General features: G+C 31.3%; 1 protein-coding gene across 1 annotated transcript in view; it reads right to left on the bottom strand.

Annotated features, from left to right (window-relative positions):
* LOC139498409 (gamma-tubulin complex component 5-like) overlaps positions 1-23,628 on the bottom strand; it is a 44,508-nt gene that overhangs the window by 5,211 nt on the left and 15,669 nt on the right. The window contains exons 8-20 of the mRNA XM_071286790.1: positions 22,972-23,065; positions 19,823-20,045; positions 19,066-19,268; positions 18,105-18,220; positions 16,318-16,451; positions 15,574-15,705; positions 14,645-14,900; positions 13,717-13,879; positions 12,695-12,757; positions 11,290-11,381; positions 3,045-3,250; positions 1,101-1,261; positions 387-601 (exon numbers count right to left, since the gene is read on the bottom strand). Of these exons, the coding sequence (XP_071142891.1) occupies positions 387-601; positions 1,101-1,261; positions 3,045-3,250; positions 11,290-11,381; positions 12,695-12,757; positions 13,717-13,879; positions 14,645-14,900; positions 15,574-15,705; positions 16,318-16,451; positions 18,105-18,220; positions 19,066-19,268; positions 19,823-20,045; positions 22,972-23,065 (2,058 nt within the window). The remainder of the gene's footprint in view (positions 1-386; positions 602-1,100; positions 1,262-3,044; positions 3,251-11,289; positions 11,382-12,694; positions 12,758-13,716; positions 13,880-14,644; positions 14,901-15,573; positions 15,706-16,317; positions 16,452-18,104; positions 18,221-19,065; positions 19,269-19,822; positions 20,046-22,971; positions 23,066-23,628) is intronic.

Below are 23,628 nucleotides of genomic sequence, written 5' to 3'. Positions count from 1 at the left end.
AAAATACGCTGGCTATCAACCAATCAAAACCCAGGATTCTTACATAAGGTGTTACTAAAATTAAAATAACATAACATACCATTAAATATAACCCTTCCTGACAATCTATTTTTAGGGCTATTCCATTACAATGTATGTTGGAGGGTAGAAGTGAAGTTTAATTATTGAATGTAAGTCATGGGTCATTTTTCAGGATGCATCTTGCGGTCTATTACCATTATGCAAAATTATATAAAAAATGGTTCTTGGTTAAACCGATATTTTGAAAGTCCCTTCCAACCCTCTCACATACATTTTAATTGAATAGCCTAAAAGATATTTTCCAACTTGCAACTATCAAGAAAATAAGTTGATTAGCCTTAAATGACAGCTATCAATCATCTCACCTGACTTCCTGTATGCCTTGATCCCATCTTGATTGAAATGTAAGTATAAGATTTAACACTCTCATCACTGCTTCTTTTAAGAAGGCCACTTTTTTATGCAGTAAACAACGTTCATGTATTTTATTTACAAATTTAGTATGGACGGATATTATCTGGTCTAAATCTGTAGCTTTCTGTAGCTCCTCCTTGAATTCTAATCCAGTGCTATGTAAAATCTAAAATTAAACATAAGAATATATATCTCTTCCACACATTCCCCATTTCCATTCTCAATTTTATCAATCTGTACTATTCTGCTTATATTATCTGGTGTGAATCCAGGGGGTGAATAGGATATTTTACTCTTTTGTTCACCCCCCCCCCCCCCCCCCAAAACAAAATCATGTTTCCAACAATTAGTGCTTAATGCAGTGTACTTTGTAAAGAAGCAGAAATAATCCCTTTTTGAATGACTTGAACAGTTTTGAATATATGGTCAGATCATATGTTTTCGTTAGGAATCGTCATGTGAATTTGTGCTATGCATGCTTTTTCAATGGAAATTGTGACGCCACAATGCATTCTTTATAGTACAAAAACCCAGGAGACGAGGATATTAGAATATATATATTATCCAATCAAAAGTATCAAGCTATATGGCAAGTTATCATTTCTAATGGATTTTTAATTTTTAAAACTGAGCTGTAAAATACATGTAACGAATAAAATACTCACCCTGGTCATTATATAATTATGTAAACTATTGACAAAGTGTAGGAGCCTCATTCTGAGAACCTGCATGCGATGAATTCGTGCTGGCTGAGATAAACCATCATTCATTGATATTGTAATATCATCTGTAGAAATGCTGTGTAAAATGTTATCTTTTTCTAAATCTGTAATTTGGAACATAACAAAATAATTAAGAGTTAAGAATTTTCAAATTTTTATGTTTAAGGAGGCTCGAGGGTATACAAATTTCAGAAAAAAATTAAACATTTGTTTTTCATTACAAATTTTATTTATTACCTTTTGTAGTTGTTACTTCATCATATGGTACAAAAATCATTCAAAACAATAAATTTCGTGTTGGCCCCAGATGACTTTTAAAATGTAAACATTTAGGGGCCAGCTGAAGGACACCTACGGGTGCGGGAATTCTCGCTACATTGAAGACCCATTGGTTGCCTTCGGCTGTTGTTTGCTCTATGGTCGGGTGGTTGTCGCTTTGACATATTCACCATTTCCTTTCTCAATTTTATTGAAAAAGTTCCAAATTATCTCCCTTTGGTGGAAAAAGCCATTTTTTGGCTTTAACATTGAAATATCTCTTTTAACTCATCGGTGACCTATATTTTTTAATATAATTTTGATATATGCTGTACTTAAACTAAATTATAGTAAAATTTGAGCGATTTCTGTAATAAATTTCTTTTTTTATTTCGATATTACCTTTATTTCTCCTATTAGTTCAACAGAAAAAAACCACTTTGAAGGCAGATTGTGAGCGCAAATGAACGGTGACCCCATTTTTTTATTTTATTTTTCTAATAACTATAAGATAAAGTTCATTTATAGAAAAATATAGAGAAATCCTATATAAATGATTTAGACCCGCGAACCCCCTTAAGAGGTCATGTTTATGTCTGTGTTTGCAGGTTTTTTTATAATTCTTTGGTGCTTTAAAAATTAAGCCAGTGAATTCTGCAAAACATAAATTAGGCTGTTAGTTTTCTCATTTCAATTGTTTTACATTGTCATTTTGGGGCCTTTTATAGTTAACTATGTGGTATGAGCTTTGCTCATTGTTAAAGGCTGTATGGGAACCTATAGTTGTTAATTACTGTGTCATTTTGGTCTCTTGTGGAAAGTTTTCTCATTGGCAATCGTACCACATCTTCTTTTCTATATATAAGATGTGTTTTCTTGCTACTAAATTCAATTCCCAGATTTTCCCTACATATTCAATATAACATCTTTCCTTTTTTTTATTAGTTGTTATCATGGTTATTTGCAATTAGGAGTGTTTCTTTAATATGATATAATTATGCTTGATTTGGTTTCCTTTTTGTCTTTATTCCATCGCTATTGGCTATATCATGCTGGAAAGTATTTATTAATGAAGGAATTCTGAGTGCCCACAGAGAATGGTTGGAAAATTGACAATTCTAGTCAAAAAGGATTGCAGTCAAATGCATGAAGCACAAACTAAGTTCAAACTTTACCACATCAGTGTTGACAGGATAGTGATTCAGTAGATGAACTACTTAAGGAGGTGCCTTACAATACAGGGAGATAACTCTGCAAAGTCAGCTGAACGTTTTAATGACATTGTGTAGTTAAGGGAATAATAAGCTTCTCAATGATCAAAATAAGTGTTTGTCAAACTGCTATATAACCAGTGTATTTTTTCTGATTAAACGGTTGGTTCAAATTTTTTAAAAATTTTATATTTTTGTCAAAGCATCAAAGTAAATATTTTGTCAAAATTTTATGAAAATTAAACTAGCCAAATCAATTTTAGTGAAGGTAATGGGTACCACCTTAAGATCCTCTGCCACCTAGAACCTCTGACATATGCATATCTCATATAAATATAATGATTTACTCTGAAAATGTCAAAAAATAAGCAGCATTTGAAAATTCAACAAAGTATGAACAAGATAAAAACAAACTCACCAAAAAATCTAAGTTCATCTAAGCAATACTTTGCCCTTTTTATTTGTAAGAGAAAACAGAAGATTTCATTGTATACTTGTTGACATTGTGAGTTGATGACCACATTTACAGGCCAAGGAACTTTGAACTGAAGCTTTACGCAATCTGTTATATTTATAGGGTTTATCTCTTTGTTAGGATTTAAGGATTCCACAGTAATGTCCAGTCTGAAAAATAAATATATTAGAAATCATTAGATAACAATAATGTATCCATAGTACATGGATGGCCCATTCACATTTTCTATGTTCAGTGGACCCTGAAATTGGGGTCAAAACCACTTTGACCAAAACCTTAACCTGAAGTGGAACAGATGGACGAACGAACAAATGGATGGACGAACAAGTGGACCAGAAAACATAATGCCCATAAATGAAGCATAAAAAGAATATGCTATTCACATGGTTACAAGTCAATTAAACAACAGTTATTCTATAACTTTACCATTCAAATTTTCCTTTAGCAAATTAACAGAAATATACATACATTTGTAATCTTGTACAGTTTTAATTTACAGTAATTTAGACACTTTACTTCATATTTAGTTTTTCTCGCCTTCCTCACAAATTTTTTTTTTCAAAATATTTTCTAATTTTCAAAGATTTATATTTATAATGAAAGACCCGAGTTCTGCTTTGATTCATAACCCTATCATATGTCATATATCTGAATGTTAAAATATAATCATTACCCCAAAATTAATATATGAGCTGCGTCGGATAGAAATCGACCTTATGCAAATGAATGTCAATATATCTGTTTACTTTTTTCGGGTAAAAAAAAATTCTACGCTAAGTCTATAAGTGTTTAAAAACTGAATTGAGGCCAAAATAAAAAGATTGTATGTTTGCCCAAACGCGACCGACCCAAAATAAACCCGCCAACTCAAATTCTTTTTTGACGTTTTTTGAAGAATTTTTTTTTTTCCGGATTTTTTTGGGGTCCGCTCCGTCATCGTACAAAACTTAATGTTTGTCGTCTTTGCGTTTGAAAGTAACTGTGAATAAGATTAAAAGAAAGCGTATAAGAGACGCAGTTAATCGATATTCGATGTTCTCTGTTTTTATCTTCTGATTTAAAGAACGTAAAGAAGTAAAACATGTGAAGTGGCACAGTTTTTTTTACGCTGTAGTTGTCTGTACTACCAAACCCTTACCTATATGCTCAATGTTAATTTCATCGTGTTATCGAATATCTGATTAGAATATTCAGGTAGATTTGTTCAAAACCATGTGCAATCGAATATTTTCAATGTTATTCTGACAGGAAATGGATCCGGAAGTTGCGAATTTACAATCTTGCAAGAAGATTTTGTTTTTACTGAATAAAAAGGAATTATTTCTTGATAAATTGTTGTCTTTAACTATAATCTTCCTTTATCATGTAAATTAGATGCCCTTTTATTCAAATAGTTCAAATTTACAAGTCTCATTAGACAAGATCAGTACGTTGCTGTTTGGGAGAATTTGATAAAACTATAATTGCTCACAGAATCAGAAATATAATCTTAACTGAATGTAACTCCTTCTGAATAATTTATTGCAATATAAATATAAATCCTTTTTGACAAGAGAAATCAGACTTTTGTCAGAAATATTTTTTTCACATGTGCAAAAGTAAAAACATGTTATTGACGCCATATTGGATTTTTATACAAATTTGTGAGGAAGCCTCTAGAACCATGACCTAAAAATAAATAGTCTTCAGAAAACGTTAACTTTTTGTAATTATATTTTATCAACAATGATTATTTTCAAAAATTAAACTTGATTATTTAAAGAAATAAAATTATAACAAATACGTTTTTAGTTTGGAGATTCTACAGAACATGCTTTGATCTATTTATAGCCAAATGGTAATTTTTGAAATCTCAAGAAGAGATTTTATATGAATTTATAGGGTTAAATATACTTACCATGAAATTACATTTATATTATATAGAATATGTTTGCTTTCACAACATGTTCTCATCGCAATTAACTAGGTGATTAAAAATTACATCCATGAGATGTACTCACCTACGTCATAGTTCACCTGTGTAACATACACTAGCTTTAGTTTTAATTTGTCGTTTAATTGAATAATTTCAATTAAGTGAACAAAAAACTGAATTTATTCCAGGGGTGGTGGTGGATTGTGGTAAGTATATTTAACCCTATAAATTCATATAAAATCTCTTCTTGAGATTTCAAAAATTACCATTTTATATGAATTTGGTTAAATATACTTACCATGAAATTACATTTATATTATATAGAATATTTACTGATTAACAAGCAGTATTTCATTTGGTGGAGGATAAATTCTCTCACACACATACAATTTCAACATATAAAAAATTATGTGAAATTTTTTAAAAAGTAACTCCATTAAATTTTGTAAATACGGATATTAGTAAAAACCGAAATTACTGAATTTATTATACAATGAAGCTATGCTGCATAACTATATGTATCAATGGCAAACTTTGCAGATTGTATAAATACAAGTATGCAAAATTAATAGACTTGATGTAGAGTTGTCTCAATGGCACTCACATGTATATATACCCCATCTTTCTATATCTGATGAATAAATAATCTGCAGGTCAGTATAGAAATAATTATATTAAAGCTCCTTCATTATGAGCTAAATGTGTTGTAATATTTATGCAACAGTAAATAAGCATTTATTTCTGAATAGGTTGTTCTTGTTGCTTGTACAAATCGACAAGAAGTAATCCAACCTTAATTTCATTACTTTCCACTTTGAAACTTAAGTTTATTTGGAAACATTATTACCTTTCTTTAACTTTCCATTGTTTTCTCTATGTTAATATAATAACAGATAATATATGATTGCTGTCATCTTTTGATAACCTGATCAATATCACATCTTTGGAAATAAATTCTTTTCTACTTAATTAAAGAATTATAATCAATTAAAATATACTTTGTAAATAGGTGTCCTTAATACAATCAAAGTTTATTAAAGACTCAAACCAAAGTTGTTTCATGATTATGCTAAATCTGGATTAATCTTTAAACTTTTTTAAAGTTATAGTACCTGAGAATTTGCTTCTCTGCTAGATATACTACTTTTAATATTTTATAGATTTAGAATAAAATATTTTCATCAAGAGAAGTCTTGTACTATTGTATAATGACAATTCTCTAAACTGACTAAATTTAAAAAATCTGATAAAATTTCTATGAGTGGTAGAACCTTTGAATACAATGTCTACCATTTCAACCATGACCAATATTTTTGTTTTGTATTGGACTACTCAAGTGTAAAAATACAGAAATGGACAAATCAGTGGAAAAGTTTCAGTATACATGTTTCCATTGATATACTGCTTCCACAGAACATTTGGATGTTGAGCTGAATTAAAGCCATGATTGTTGTCCTTATAAGTCCAAAAAGAATGCTAACAGATGGTTTTCTCCAGCTATGAAAAATCTGTCTAAAATAAAATGTTTTGATATTTCTAATTAACATTTGACAACGGTTAACTTTCTAGAATATCTTGCCATGTACAGTTCCAAATTTAAAGAAAACAAAAATTTGACATAATGAACAACTCTTGTATGTTGCTCTTGATAATTGTTTATATTAATTTCAGAAAATTATTTCGCTATCAGAAATACTAAAATGCAACTTGTCAAATATATAGTTCTATAGTTGTATTTAAAGAAAAACACTTGTTTGGCAATATGGAAAAACACTTGTACTAACTTGCAGTATCCTTAAGTGTTCTTAGTTATTTCAGAAATGGTTTCACTATCAAAAATGCTCATTTTATTTCTGTCTTGGTTCACCTCATCTGAATCCTATACATTCTGATATGATTCAATATATATCAACCAAACAGCTTTTGGTAGTATTTTGTGACTTCAACCCAGTCATTTGGTTAACTTAGTCACTCAGAAGAATTTTGCATTTGTCCCCAGATTTGGCAAAAACAAAATTAATGTGATTTAAATAATCACATCTTTCAAAACAAAATTGAATCAAAATTCAAAGTAATTGTTTAAAATAAACACATTTCAATTTTGTGTAGCATATTCTTGCATAAGATACTAACTCTATGCTATATATTTATATTATTCTGGCTGGTAATATGGAAATTGAAAAGTGAATAATTACCATCAATTCCGAGGTTAAAATCACATGCATTCGGAAAACCTTCCTGCATATAGATAATACACAACTGGACTTTGACCAGACTAGATTTTTGTAACTTTATGCTTATAATGAGCAAAAATAAAAAATAAACAGTGACATTTTAATATTTAGGTATAATATTAAGAAAATGTCTCGCATTTGATTTGATATAATCATGGAATTATCATACTATATTTTACTTCCATGTACTATTCTTAGACTATTGAAAGCTATTTGCTAACTATTAATCAGTCTTTTAAATAAATTGCTTTTCCTACATTTTGCTGTTAGATTAACTGCTTCTACACTGGTGCTAAAATTTGAGAACCAATTGAAATGTATATATATTATATGTTTATATTGGTACATCATGTGTTACTCCAAAAAAAACCTCTTCTTTTTTTCTGCATCTCGTAAAGACTGACTAAATAAAAGGTTTATATAAAGAGCTGTATAATAGATAGTTTCAAATCTTGAGAACTACTTCAATTTCCTAGACCATGTCTAGCATTTTAAATAAATCCTGCATCCACAATGCTTTAAATCTTATTTATTTATTTACCAATATTTTACTAATTTTTTTTTAATTTTTTTTAAGATCTAAATTAATGATAATCTTGTTTCTATAAATCAGCATATTTGAGTCCTCTATACTTCAGAATTCTGAATCAATATTTAACTCTAGGAAAAAAACAATGTGTAGCCATTGCATAAACTGTTGGGTTCTACCAATCTCACATTAAGAATAAAACAGACCCAATGAATGAATCCTTATAGCAGAAACTGCCCATCTGTTGGCATTGCTTAGAAACTTAAGATGTAAATTAAGGCATAATTTTCTATCTTAAAAAGAACATCCAAACTCCTTTTGCTTTCATGATTGGAAGATATATGTATAATTTGACAGTGATTCCCATATAGTGAGGGTAAGATAGTCTCTTAAGTCTTACGTTATCACCTCTTTTTTGTGTACTCAAAACAAAACAGAATTAGTACATATTATATTTAATAAATGCATTGGCAATGTACACTCTGAATTATGTAATCAATATATAAGCCATTACCTTGAATGAGTCTTTGTGAAATGCATCATGGCATCCCCTAAACTCTTTATTCAATATAGACAATCTAATGTTTACATAAAAACATATAAAAGCCTTTGTTTCCTTACTGCCGACAAAAACAAACAATTGGTTATAGCAGTTCATACTTATAATATTCATGTTCTTCTTGTCATAAGTAAACTGACCATGAAATTTAATATTAGTAAAAAAAGTTGTCATAAGCTATCAACTGTATTTAGAACAGTGCTCCATTCTTACTGTATCCATGTCTGTTAGAGCATTGGAGAATTATTTATCAGTAAAAAAATAATTAAATATTTACAGCAATTTGCTGTTCTGGAAAAAAATTTCAGGCTTCTAGAATTACTGTCCTGATTTAAACTGGACATATTTAAAAGAAGTATGTATTGGTATGCTTAAACTACAATCACATTTGTATTGTACTAGATAACAATGTATCATTTTAGTGGCTTTAATATCGGTCTTGACTATTTCCAGACACTTGTTCAATATATTTTCAATATGAGCAAATATGTTAATTGACTAAACTGTTGGTTCATCACAAAAAACAATGTGCAACCAAATATTAGCTATGCTTGTGTTGTTTTAAAATATAATAAAAGTAGACATAATGTTCCCTGGGTGGAAGGATGTCTAGAAAAGTCAGATAGACCTGGATTTAAATTCACTAGTCTGATTCTAATTTATTTTATTTGCAACAATCATCCACGTGCAATTCTATGCTCCATAAATATCAATGTGCAAGTTATGATTTAATTTTATGTAAGATATCAAATCTGTATTTTATTAGAATGAATGCAACTTATAGATTCTAAATCATGCATGTTGTTCTAGTTCCTATGTTTCCTGTATGAAACATGTCAACATTAATCAAATAGACTTGGGCAAAATCCCTATTCTATTTTAAGTCTATAGTGATCCATTGAGCACGTTTTATTTTCAATAAATATGGTTTATGTTCCCTGAATGGAAGGTTAACCAAAAAAACATCATCAGTTGTGGGCAAAATCCCTATTCTGAATGTGATGTATTTATCAACTGTTAAAACAGTATCACTGTTGGTCTACGCTCCCTGTATGGAACGTTTTCCAAATAAAACAATCAGAAATGGGCAGATTCCCTTTTCTGATTGAAATTTATTGAACCAATTGAGGTTCTAGTCACAATAGTGGTATACGCTCCTATACGGACGTTATCCACATTAAAATAATCAGATCTGGTCAAAATACCTATTCTGATTTAATAGTTATGTGTTTACACAGTCTCGTGTACCAGGTGTACACGTAACAGACTGCAAATTGTAAACAATCGAACCAATTGAGGTTCTAGTGACAAAAGTGGTATACGCTCCCATACGGACGTTTTCCACATGAAAAAACAATCAGATCTGGTCAAAAAACCAATTCTGATTTTAATATAGTGATGTGTTTACACAGTCTCGTGTACAGACTGCAAATTGTAAACACTCGACTTTATCCAAACTTTACAATCGACCCGTTTCGTAGCATTGCTCTAATGCAGTGAAAAATCCGGTCAGCTGAGCGTGAAAAAAGAAATAAACATCCGTTTAAAAATATATCTTTTTAAAAACGTAGCACTCAAGTAACATGTCCGATTTTGACAGCTAAATTCTGCCTTTCCTCGGACCCGATTTAATGTTTGAAAATGGCGGCTAAAGAAAGGTCATTTTCTATGTCGTCGTATTTCCAGACTAGTAAGCTGTAAAAATGACGAAAACGTGCATATCAGAAACTTGGCAGAAGCGCTGTATTCTGATTCACATTAAATTAATCGTATACCGATATTCCGAAAACAAATAATGTCTTTTATAAAACATAAGGATTTTCAACAGTAAACTGTTCAAAATCCTTGCCGACGAGAAACATGCGTTCTCTTGAACGCAAAAATTAAAACTAAAGCTAGTGTATGTTACACAGGTGAACTATGACGTAGGTGAGTACATCTCATGGATGTAATTTTTAATCACCTAGTTAATTGCGATGAGAACATGTTGTGAAAGCAAACATATTCTATATAATATAAATGTAATTTCATGGTAAGTATATTTAACCAAATTCATATAAAATTAGTTTACCTGTGTGATAATGTAAAATATTTTTTTTTTCAAAACATAAAAAAGACACTAAGGATGATAGATAATAATTCATATAAATATTTTAGGACATTTAATCTATTTAAATAGAAATAGGATCTAAAAACTGCAAACAAATTTAATCATTATATATTAAATCAGCTGATATTTTTTTTACACAAACATCGTGTTGATGGAACTGTTGAAATCACTTCATAAATCCACCAGCCCTTTCACACAGTTAGCAATTGTCAGGATTATAAACATCTCAGGATACAAATCATATTTAGACTAATTTTTTTATAGAGGTTTTAAATTCATGGCCTTTGGTTGTCTCTACAAAGGTTTGACGGGAAAATAAAGATATACTGTTATAAGATCATTTAATATTTTCATGCAAATTCCAATAAAAAAAAAAAAAAAAAGAATTTGCCTACCTACCTACCCACACCCAGTCATCATGGGTCGGGTTTGGGCAAACTGAAATATTTTTAATTGTGGCCTGATATATATATATATATATAAACCCTACAAAACCGACCCAAATTCATCTTTTGTTTCGTGTTAGAATGTTCTAAAATCAATCCAAGTCTTACACATGTACATGTATACGTGGACTTGCATAAGGTCCATTTCTATCCGACTAGGCTCATATATTGATAGTCCTATGATTTGTTGACTAAACCTCTTACAATCATTATGTAATTTTGACAAGCCAACTTTTCTATACCTGTACTCTAAAATAGTACATGCTTTGTCAATAGGCAATCACATACCAATTTTAAAGAGTTTCAAAAACATAGAGAGAAACTGCCACACAAAAAACACAACAACACAGATAGTAAATTTAGAATAACAAATCTATAGTATTTCTTATGCAAACCTATTTATTTCTTCAGGGAATCTTGCTTGCAGAGCTTCATGTAAACATAAATTTAAAACAGAGGCATCTCTCCAATGTTCATTCAGGCGAATCTACAATATAATTAAAGTAAACAATAAGATTAACTTTTATTGAAAACAAGAATGTGTCATTATTAAATTGTGGATGCCCCATCTGCACTATCATTTTCAATGTTCAGTGGATTGTGAAATTGGGGTAAAAACTCTAATTTGGTCTCTTGATTAGAAAGATCATATCATATAGAACAAGTGTACTTACTATCAAGTTGATTGGACTTCAACCTTATCAAAAAACTGCATAGACAATTTTTTTTAATCTGAAGCGAGACAGATAGGTAAAAAACTTAATGCCCTTAGTAGGGGCATAAAAAACACAAATCAATTGAATATAATTCTTCAACGAGGATATGTACATACCCCGGTATGTTATATATTAGTTCATAACTGTAGATGACTTGTTGGGTTGCTATCTCAATGATCATATCTGAATGATAAGAAGCAGATGACAAATAAATGTTAGGTTTGTGTTTTTCAATTTTCAGACAAATTGTTTTATGGTGACAAAAAGTCTGCAGCATGCTCCATGTAGATAAACTCATCATAGATACCAGGACTAAATTTTATATATACGCCAGACGCACGTTTTGTCTACAAAAGACTCATCAGTGACGCTCGAATCCAAAAAAGTTAAAAAGGCCAAATAAAGTACTAAGTTGAAGAGCATTGAGATCCAAAATTCCTAAAAGTTTTGCCAAATACAGCTAAGGTAATCTATGCCTGAGGTAAAAAAAAAGCCTTAGTATTTCAAAAAATTAAAAATTTTGTTAACATTCTTCTATCATAAAGATTTAATAAACAGATCCCCTAAATCTGCGGTATAAAGAGAAGGTCTGGTAAGGGTTTATATTCGGCCTAAAATTTTAGTACATCTGATGAAAGATTTTTGACATTTTTTAAAACTACTTCATTCGATTCAATTGGTTATTGTAAAAGATTTTGACTGACTTGGTCACTGAAAACGCTCAAATTTAAACTTAAGGTGGTACCTAACACTACAGGGAGATAACTCTGTAAAGTCAGCTAAACGTTTTAATTACGTTATGTTGTAAAAGGAATATTAAGCTTCTCAATGATCAAAATTGGTGTTTGTCAAATTGCTATATAAGCAGTGTAATTTTTCTGACAAAACGGTTGGTTCAAAATTTTTTAAATTTTTATGTTTTTGTCAAAGGGTCAAAGTAAATACTTTGTCAAAATTTTATGAAAATTAAACGAGCCAAATTAATGTTAGTGTAAGTGTTGGGTACCACCTTAAATATGAAAAATCTATCAAATATTGGGTTACTGTCTCCCTAAACTTGTTGTCTTCTTATATAGACACTTACCATATCAAATATTTGTGTATAGAAGTCAAACATGGTATCACCTGCCTCCATCAGAAAGAAATGCTGAAAAATAGATGCATTTTGATAAAATAAAATACAACGGTCAATTCTTAAAAAATGCATTCATTTATTGTCATTTTGTTTATTTTCTTTGGTTACATCTTCTGACATCAGACTCGGATTTCTCTTGAACTGAATTTTAATGTGCGTATTGTTATGCGTTTACTTTACTACATTGGTTAGAGGTATAGGGGGAGGGTTGAGATCTCACAAACATGTTTAACCCTGCCGCATTTTTGCGCCTGTCCCAAGTCAGGAGCCTCTGGCCTTTGTTAGTAATGCATTATTTTAATTTTAGTTTCTTGTGTACAATTTGGAAATAAGTATGGCGTTCATTATCACTGGACTAGTATATTTTTGTTTAGGGGCCAGCTGAAGGACGCCTCCGGGTGCGGGAATTTCTCGCTACATTGAAGACCTGTTGGTGACCCTCTGCTGTTGTTTTTAGTTTGGTCGGGTTGTTGTCTCTTTGACACATTCCCCATTTCCATTCTCAATTTTATTCAAGTAATGTTTGCTGCCTATTACGTTTGTTATTCATTTGTTGTTTTGTACATGAATCAGACAGCAGGTTTTATCTTTTAATTGTTTTACACTTCGGTATATCAGTATGTATTATTTTACAGCATGAGTTTGCTCATTGTTGAAGGCTCTAGGTAGCTAGACTTAAGTTTGCCTACATCTTCTCATTTTTGTCTCCAGTGAATGGTTGTCTCATAGGAAATCATATCACATCTTTTAAATATTTTGCATATCCTTATATTCTTAATACCCTTTTATCATGAAGTATGTCCCTTATTTTACTTTAAGTATTCTAAAAATTATGATAACATTTGTTTTCATCCTTAATTTGGTACTCATGGTTTGTGTTGCCTGCTTCGTATATCTTTACTTTGTTATCTCTTACAAAACACAATAAGCTGGCATAAATTTCATGGCAATTTATACATCAATATCATTACCCTCATTGTAGCCAGATATTCCATAAGATGATATTCCTCTTTCAGGATCTGTACAAGTTTAGAACAGACATGTACATATTTGTGTTTGATGTGTGGATATAAACACTTCTGCAGTAACTGATCTATTGGCTGTAGTCCATCTCTTACTAAAGAGACTGTTAACCTGCAAAAAAATCCACTTCAATGATTGTTGCTTTAAAATTTTGTGTGCATGCACCATGTGCACAGGGTCTGGTTACAGATTTAAATTGTACCATGCATGTTTAATGTTGTTTTCTTTCAAATATATTCAATTAAAGACAGTTTTGAAATGGAAGATTTGCTGGCATAATTTTTTTCATTTTAAAGTCACTAATATCCTTTTACTGACTCAACTGTGACGCCAGTAAACCTAGTTGAAACAATTAACCCACTAAATATCTTCAAACAAAAAAACTGGCATATCCTATATCTTTCAGAACAAATATTTGTTATATTTGTGATTGCAATAATATTAGGAAAGTCTGGAATTGTCAGTTCAGTCTGCACCAACAAGTAAAACTTATCGTACAAATTTTCAGTACAAATTGTGACAATTTCAGTATTACTCAAGAAATTCTGTGGTCAATCAATATTCATTACTTTTTCAGCTGTTATTTACCTAATATGCAAAACAATAAATGCTGATTCTTTATTGAAGTGACTGATTTGGTTAAGGCAAACTAAAAACAAAGACCAGAAACCAATTTTTGGATGGTATGTATGGATGGACAAGCTTAAGGTAATACTTAAAGCCTCCTCCTGTTACATTGGTAGCATCAACAAATATTCATATTGAAGACTTATGTCACCAAAATCTGCAGTGTGTGTTTTTTTTTTTTTAAGATTTATATATTTTGATTGTGTATCTTTGTTTAGGTAATATCTTAAATATAAGTATACCACTAACCAATCATTATAAGATGTATCTGCCAAGGAACTTCTCTCCAGATTGTTAACACAGGCTGAAAATATGGCTTCAAAATTTATTCTTAACAAAGGATCATAGATGCCTTTAATTTTCATCTGCTGTTCTATGTGGGGTGAAAACAAAGAATATGAATTTGTTGTCTTTTCCTGCTGGAAGTCTTTTGTATTGTTTTTTGTACCTAGCATATCTTGGAGGGAGTCCAGGAACATTGTGTACAATGGAGTGGCTTTGTAAGCTGAAATAGAACATAAAATTAAAAAGAGTGATAAAAAACAGATGCAATAGAAAGTTTCACTGTGCTTAATATGTATGCTATTCTGTATTCTTTTAAAGTTATGGTGAATTTATTCTTGAAATAACTTCTCTTATGTGTTTTGTGTCAAAATCCTGTTTATTTTCTATCATAAAACATTTAGGATTGAAATGTGGTTGGGGAATTTTTCATAGTTTTGAGTTCTGCACTAAGAAAATTGTTTGACTGTTCAATTTTTGTCATCATGATAAACTTGAAAGCTTTTTTGAAAGACATTTTTTCCAGATATTTGAAGGAAAGTTGCATCTGGAGAACAAACAGACCACATTTGTTACTTTTCAAAATATTTGATATGCAAAGGGCAGTATCTCATAACAATAATCCTAATATTTCGCCAATTCATAAATACTTGAACTAATTTTTTTAAAATTCAAAGCTTTATTAAGGTAACCATGTCATTAGTGAGTAATTCAAATTGCCTGCTATCTAACTCTGGTGTGCCGAATCTTTTATCATCATTTGTTATTATATGTAAATGATGTGTTTGAGATTTTGATTTTGCCAGTTGCTTAGGGACTTTCGGTTGTGAATTTTCCACAGAGTTCAGTATTTTTGGTCTTTTAATTTTTTCTAATATATAGATACATGTACTAACTTATGTCCCCTTTATGGCCAACAACTTCTGCTAACTTTCCTAAATCCTGTAGGAGTTCCATGGATTTTCCTGCTAAAATAATCTCAACTAAGACAGGCTGTAAAAATTGTGGTGCCCAGTGGCTGAAGAATTCTGTAAAAAGAAAAAGTAAATGTAATCTGTTAAATACGCATAAACATTTCTTATTTGTTTTGTTTACAAGATATTTCAAGCTTTAGATAAGAGAATGAATAAATGGAAGTTAGTACACTGTACTTAGAAAGCATTAAAAGAATAACATTTTGCAGGATTGATTTATAGTTTTTTATAGCTACTGTTTATAAGTACTGTCAGCACTATTCTGGTATTTGGTGGTGCAAGCTGGAGTGCCAGGAAATAATTAAATACCTTTGATGGTAAAAGGGACAATCCTAGTCAATTTAGATCCATGTCGAGCACCCCAGTAATGTGCGGGATTAGAAATCACAACCTCAGTATTGACAGGCTAGTGATACCGTTATTGAACTACATGTACTTAGATCACTCAGCAACTAAGATCTTGATATCAAAGACATGACATTATAATCAAGTAGCTTTCATCGGATAAGCAGTGCAAAATAACATGTTTTCATGACCTTTTACAAAGTTCCTTTACTCCTTGTTGGCTGATTTAGTTGATATGATATTTGTAAAACTGCTAAATTAAAATCTTTATCACATTAAGAATAACTGACTTTATTACATGCTAGATCTATATATACTTACCAGAAAATGTAGATGTGTCATCCAACACGTCTGTCTGGTCCTGAATCTTACTCTTTGATGGGTCATCTTCAGGAACATGTATCGTAAAAGCTATCTCCCAAAATTTCTCATCAAGGGATTTTACACTTTCATTTCTAAAAGATATTATAAAGATGTACAATTTTAGCTAACCAAGCTATCTGGCATATTTTTTTTTTACTATAAAAATTAACAAGATAGTAAACATGTAAAGTTGGACTGTGTAGATTTTTGTGCTTTACATTTACCACATAATCAAAATGATTAAGAGATCTAGAAAGGCAACAGAAGGTGACTTTATCCCAACTCATACTGTTCATACGCCATATCAGGCTATCTGTAGTCAGGTAAGGTTCATGATTATTTTTTATCCTGTTATGTTAGGTTATTCTAATATCTGTATTATCAATTATCAGAAGGAGATTTTCAGGGGGGTCTCATTGGGGGGTTTCAATCCCGGATCCCGCTTACTGTTTTGTCAAATTCCCGTATCCCGCTTACACTATGTACGTTAGCAATTCTCATTTTTTTGTCATTTCCCGGTCCCGCTAGACCTCATTTCCCGTTTTCACGACACAATAATTTGCCTTTCATGTGTCCCGCTTACAAAACAAGTGAAACTGCGAGCTACTGCTCACTGATGATACCCCCGCCGCAAGTGGATAATATTAATAGTGTAAAAATATGCAAGTGTTCGGTAAACAGGAAGTTGTCGAGTGATGAATCTGAAAACGCAACACACGGTATAGCTGACTTATAAAAATATTGAAAGCAAATTTCAGAAATCCTTGTATTGTAGTTCCTGAGAAAAATGTGACGAAAATTTTTAACTTGGTTATCATGTGTAAAATCATACAAGTGTTCGGTAAACAGGAAGTTGTCGAGGGATGAATCTGAAAACGCATCACACGGTATAGCTGACTTATATAAATCCTGAAACCAAATTTCAGAAATCCTTGTATTGTTGTTCCTGAGAAAAATGTGACAAAAATTTTCAACTTGGCTATCATGTGTAAAATCATACAAGTGTTCGGTAAACAGGAAGTTGTCGAGTGATGAATCTGAAAACGCATCACACAGTATAGCTGACTTATATAAATCCTGAAACCAAATTTCAGAAATCCTTGTATTGTAGTTCCTGAGAAAAATGTGACGAAAATTTTCAACTTGGCTATCATGTGTAAAATCAGACAAGTGTTCGGTAAACAGGAAGTTGTCAAGTGATGAATCTGAAAACGCATCACACGGTATGGCTGACATATATAAATGTTGATACCAAATTACAGAAAGGGTGGATGTGTAGTTCCTGAGAAAAATGTGACGAAAGTTTCATGGGACGGACTGACTGACGGACGGACGGACGGACTGATGGACGGTACGACGGACGGACTGACGGACAGAGGTAAAACAGTATACCCCCCCTTTTTTAAAGCGGGGGGTATTTAAAGCGGGGGTATAAAAATCGGCAATCCCGCGTCACGCTTAGACCCCAATGAGACCCACTTTCAGGGCAAACATGTTTTTAAATCATTCTTTTTTAAATTGTTGAACTGTTGATTTTTTTTGCAAACTAACACATAAGGTTTTTACATTCTATGTATCATATTATAGTTTCAGTCCCCAAATCTGTATAAACCAAAATTTTTATTTTTTTTTTAAATTGTATAGACTTCTACTTGGTATGTGTTTTGCTCTTGGTTGAAGGTTGTAGCGTGATCTTATGTTGTTAATATCAATGTCTTTTGGTCTTTGGTGCAATCATGATATACCTTCTGACAATAAACTCCAGTCGTGGATCACACAATACACCATTGGTTATCCAATTATCTATTATATCTATATATGGTTTAGTGGTCTGTATCCACAGAGGCAGTAACAAATCAACCTGTAAAATTTTAAAAAAATCAGAAATGTTTGCTATGATTTTATCCTTTTAAAAATTCTTGCAAATTTAAGTTTTGTAATAATAAATTTTGATGGAACTTTTTGTTTGTAGGACCTACTGAAATTGTCAAAATTAATGTTTATTTTTTTAAATATTTCTAAATTACAATAAATGTGACAGACAAACTTCTGTTCTAAAGTTAACCATGATATTACCCGTACTTTGGAGCAGGAATATAATAACAAGTCATGTAGTAGTTGAACAAACCAACCGTGACCCTCATGAGTTGTCAGGGTTGTTAAACATCTTTAAAGTAGTAAGTCATGGCCATGAGGTTAAAGAACTAACAAAATAATGTATTGAATTTCTAATCAAATTGTATGGTAAAGGGTGTGATAGAAAAAAAGATCCCACTACATGCATTTTGAAATAGATCTTACTGTTGTTATGGTATTGGGTGTGTTTGGATATACGCCTGAGGCGGCCTATGGTTACCCATAGATACCTATGGTTTGATATTTTATACACAAAATATCAAACCATAGATACCTATGGGTAACCATAGGCCGCCTCAGGCGTATATCCAAACACACCGGCCTATGGTTACCCATAGATACCTATGGTTTGATATTTTATACACAAAATATCAAACCATAGATACCTATGGGTAACCATAGGCCGCCTCAGGCGTATATCCAAACACACCCTTTGTCTTTGCAGTATAATAACAATAGGATCTTAGGATCTCAACATTTACAATTAACAAAGTCAATATTGGACATGGGGTAGCTTGTAAGAGGATCCTGTATATTTCTTCTAGGTTTTTACCCCTTATCTCAACTTACAACATCCTTTGAGAATTCTCCCAAAGCATCAAATTCTGTAATGGCTTCATATAAAACACTGATCAGATGAGATGATTTCTGGTAGTTGCTAGGCAACCATTCTGCTTCTTTTATACCCTTGACATACACAGAATATAAAATGTCTAGTTTGTGTAACCATGGTTTCAGTGTGGCATGAAGTGATGATAATGTTATTGTTTCCTCTGAAAAACAAAAAAAATACATAAAGTTTATGTTTATTTCATATTCCAAAAGTTATAATATTCTTCAAATAAATTAATGATAAAAAAAAGATAGCATTTTATTTTATTATCATTATTACACTGATCATCACCTCATTTAGGAGCTCAATGCATAAACCTCACTTGAAATTCTAGCTGATAATGTCAGAATTAAAAAAAACATTAATTCTATAAATTAAAATACCTCATGAACCATTAAGCCAGGCAATTTTAACAATCATGAAGCATTCTAGAATCTTTTACAAGCAGTTTCAGCTTCTGTTTGATGATGGAAAACAGTTTTTTCCAAGAAAATACTGCAAACGACAGCACACGATTTGAAATTACTGGAGTTTCATGAACCTTTTCTAACAGTTACAAAAAGTTTTTATACCTGAATTTTCGTGGGCAAAAGGGGTTGCAGACTATGTACCAGTGCTAACTATACAAGCCTGAATATGGTACTTCAATGATAAATTTCTGAAAATGTTCATGTACAGGATGTTCAGAATGTTTCAAACAGCTATAAAACAAACCTTGTTTTACTATTATTTTTTCTATTCTAGTTATCTCTTTTTTGAATGAATCCAAAAAACCTAAAGCAACAGCACTTTGGAAAGACTGATATGTTTGACTTATTATGTTATCATCACTGTTGGCATGGTAACTACATGATGTGACTTCCTGTTCAAATTGCTCTAGTTTCTGTATGTATCCTCCATATTTTGTTAAATCATAAAGAACGCTGTCTACCATTTTCTGTAATAGAAAAAAAAATCTACATATTAACTTGATGATAGGCTGTAACCATGGTAACCCCACCTCATTCTGTATAACCCCCCACCTCATTCTGTATAACCTCCCATCTCATTCTATATAACCCCACCTCATTCTATATAACCCCCAACCTCATTCTATACATATAACTGTCCCAAATCAGATGCCTATAGTTCAGTGGGTGCGTTGGTTTATGTCTGTCGTATTTGTTTTCTGTAAATCATTGTTATTCTAAAATTAAGCTGTTAGTTTCTTAATTGAAATGTTTTATTTATTTTATGGAGGGGTCTTTCATAGCCTATTATACTGCATGGATTTTCTCATTGTTGAAGGTTTAATGGTTGCCTATCATTGCTTATGTCTGCATTCATTTGGTCTCTGGTGGATAGTTGTCTCATTGGCAATCATACCACATCTCCTTATTTTTATAAAGATTCATATAGTTTTTTTCCTTTGTTCTTATATTTAAGGCATTTATAACGTGCTAGCTTATAACACTGCTGAAACTATCTTAGTGTAAGTATAAGAGTAAAGTTAGCACTAATCCAGAAAGGTTTTTTAAAGGATTTACGGAAATATTCAATTGTACCTATATCTGAAGGTGGCCATTTCAAATAGTGACATACACACCCTTTTAAAGGAGTAGGTCCGGTAAGGACCGTTTTTGGCCTCAATTTTCAAGTTCATCTAACGAAAGATTTTAGACACTTTTTAAACACTTAAATGTTTATTTTAATTGATTCAATAAGTTTTTGTGGTAGATTTTAACTGATTTAGTCATTAAAAACGCTCCGATTCAAGCTTAAATCTATAAAATCTATCAAATATGCCAAAAAACCTCACTTTTTAGATGGTTTTTGTCAAAAATGAAAGTGGCCGCATCCGTGTTCATCCTCAACCTTTATATATATTATGTATTATCAACAAATACAACTTACATTTCAATATTATGAATGAACACGAATGCGGCCACTTCCATTTAAGACGGAAACCGTCTAAAATTTAACTAAAATGCTAAAATTTTGAAGATTTCAGTAATTTAGCATGACTTAATGGTGCTACTACCCGATATATGTGCATTGTATTCTCAAAAACAGCCCATATCTATGTATCAGAGACATTCTTCTTTCTAATAAATAGCTTAAATATTACATTTTCACAATTTTGTAAAACTGCTATATTTTGGGGCCAAAAAGGGGTCTTATTGAACCTACTCCTTTACATTTATCCTGTATAGATGCCAAAGACAAAAGTTTAGTAAGAAAAAAGAGCACACACAGATATGTCACTTTAACATATGGTACGAAAATCCAACAAAAAAATCAATTCAATTTGGCCCCAGATAACTTTTAAAATGTATGTATCATTGAAAAAGCTCCAAATTATCTTCCTTTGGTGAAAAAAATGCCATTTTTTTGCATAAAAATTGAAATAACTTTTTTAACTCATCTGTGACCTATATTTTTTATTATTTTTTTCAAATGAACTGTACTTAAACTAAACTATTGTAAAATTTAAGCGATTTCTGTAATGTAGTTCTTTTTTTATTTTGATTTTACCTTTTTTTTCTCCTATTAGTTCAACAGAAAAAAGGTACTTTAACAAAAATGCATGCTTCTTTCAAAGGTAGATTGTTAGCTTAAATGAACGGTGACCCCATATTTTTATTTAATTTTTCCATTAAGTATAGAATAAAGTTTATTTATAGAAAAAAATAGCAAAATTCTATACAGTAAAACCTGTATAAACCGGCCGGCTACGGGACCATGAAAAAGGGCCGGTTTGGACAGTGAGCCGGTTTATTCAGGTTTCTGTTTTGACCGGAAGTTAATGACTTGTGACGTCCGACATTTTGCATGAAAAAATTCTCTCTGATTGTAAATTATATCTGATAAATTAAAATACTTTCATTTCGTTTTTCATTGTTTGCATTTGCATCATAATGCTCGCGTTGTTTGGATTGTAAGACGAGAGTTTAGATTTACTCCCATGATCAATAATTTGAAATGTTGGAATGGCCGATTAAAAAGCCAGAATATTATCAAACGTAATGTCATCACTTTCGAAACGTTGTCGTACAGTGTACAATATCCATTGATTGTTGTCATCCGGGTGTTTTTCATTATCAAGGTCATTTGTTTAGGGGTTCACAACAAGGAACCAAGGATTTCGAAATTACGATGTGAACTTTTTACTTCACGATTTTAATTCGTTTATCCAAGTTAAAACGTAAGTTCAATCCGAGATATATATTCGGTGTGTCTTTTCGTTTAATTGACACGTTTATAATGTTTTAATAAATAATACAGCTCACTACTGTACGATTGTAGGTTCACAGTTTGACACCTGACTAATTGATTATCTCGAAAAGTTATATTGTATCAACAAATATGTTTTGATTGCATATCGATCATTGAAATTAATTAGACAAACCGGTTTTGACAGGTAATAATTAATGTAATTACATGAATTAAGAGTATTGGGACTTCATAATAAGACCGGAATTCGGAATACACAGAGTCCGGTTTACAAAGGGTATTTTAACAAAGACTTTGAATGGAAAAATATGGGACTTTCATTTTCGGCCGGAATGGACAGGAAACCGGTTTATTCAGGGTCCGGTTTAATCAGGTTTGACTGTATTTAGAACAAAAATTATTTGGACCCGCGAGCCCCCTTAATGTATTATTATATAACTCATACTGATTATTTGTTAGTTGAAAACGCCTACATGTCTTGTATTGGTAAAGATCTATGGTGTGCTGATTCAGAGACTGTATCCTTGCATTTTTTAAATCTGTATAGTATACAATTCAATACTGTAACAAAAATTAGTTATTATTTTCACAATTTCTTTAAGTCAATGTATATACATGATATATATGAGTTAAATTACTAATTTGCCTACCTCTGTTAAATGTGATAGTACTATGCTGTCTCTAATGAGGAATTTTTCTCCAGTGTACACAAATATAAATGAATCTTTTACTCCAAACAACATCCTGGAAAATACAATACTGCAAAATATAGGCTCTTGACTGAATTTCTTCTACAACAGTTTGGTAAACTTTCTGATGAGTTGAACAGAATTTTGGATAAAATGCAATATGTGGAGAAAACAATAATCATGCATTAAAGGGGCACTAGCTACGAGATATATAAAAAAATAATATATTAGGTTTTTATATATCTCGTAGCTAGTGCCCCTCAATTAGTAATGAAATACAAATAGTGAAATAATAGTTCCTTTTTAGTAGCCAATAAGGTTCAAATTTGTCAAAATAAGCAAAAAAACATTGATTATGAATTATTCACTTGCAAGTGAATAATTTGACCTCATTGAATCTGTATTCATGTGAACTTTAATTTAACCCCTTAGCTTGAGATGCATAACACGTGAATTGTATGTGTAAAGTTATTTAAAGGGAGAGAATGTCAACACTGAAAGTGAAACAAAGGTAAATCATTTGATTGACTGATTCAATCCACAAATAAACATTCTAATACAGGTAAAATTGATGATAAACATTTATTTTTTTATCTGTAATATGAAATTAAATAAGTG

The sequence above is a fragment of the Mytilus edulis genome, chromosome 12 (genome assembly GCF_963676685.1).
Source record: "Mytilus edulis chromosome 12, xbMytEdul2.2, whole genome shotgun sequence".
In the NCBI taxonomy this organism is placed as follows: domain Eukaryota; kingdom Metazoa; phylum Mollusca; class Bivalvia; order Mytilida; family Mytilidae; genus Mytilus; species Mytilus edulis.
The sequence above is the reverse complement of the archived record's forward strand: the minus strand, read 5'-3'. Positions and strand labels throughout refer to the sequence as shown.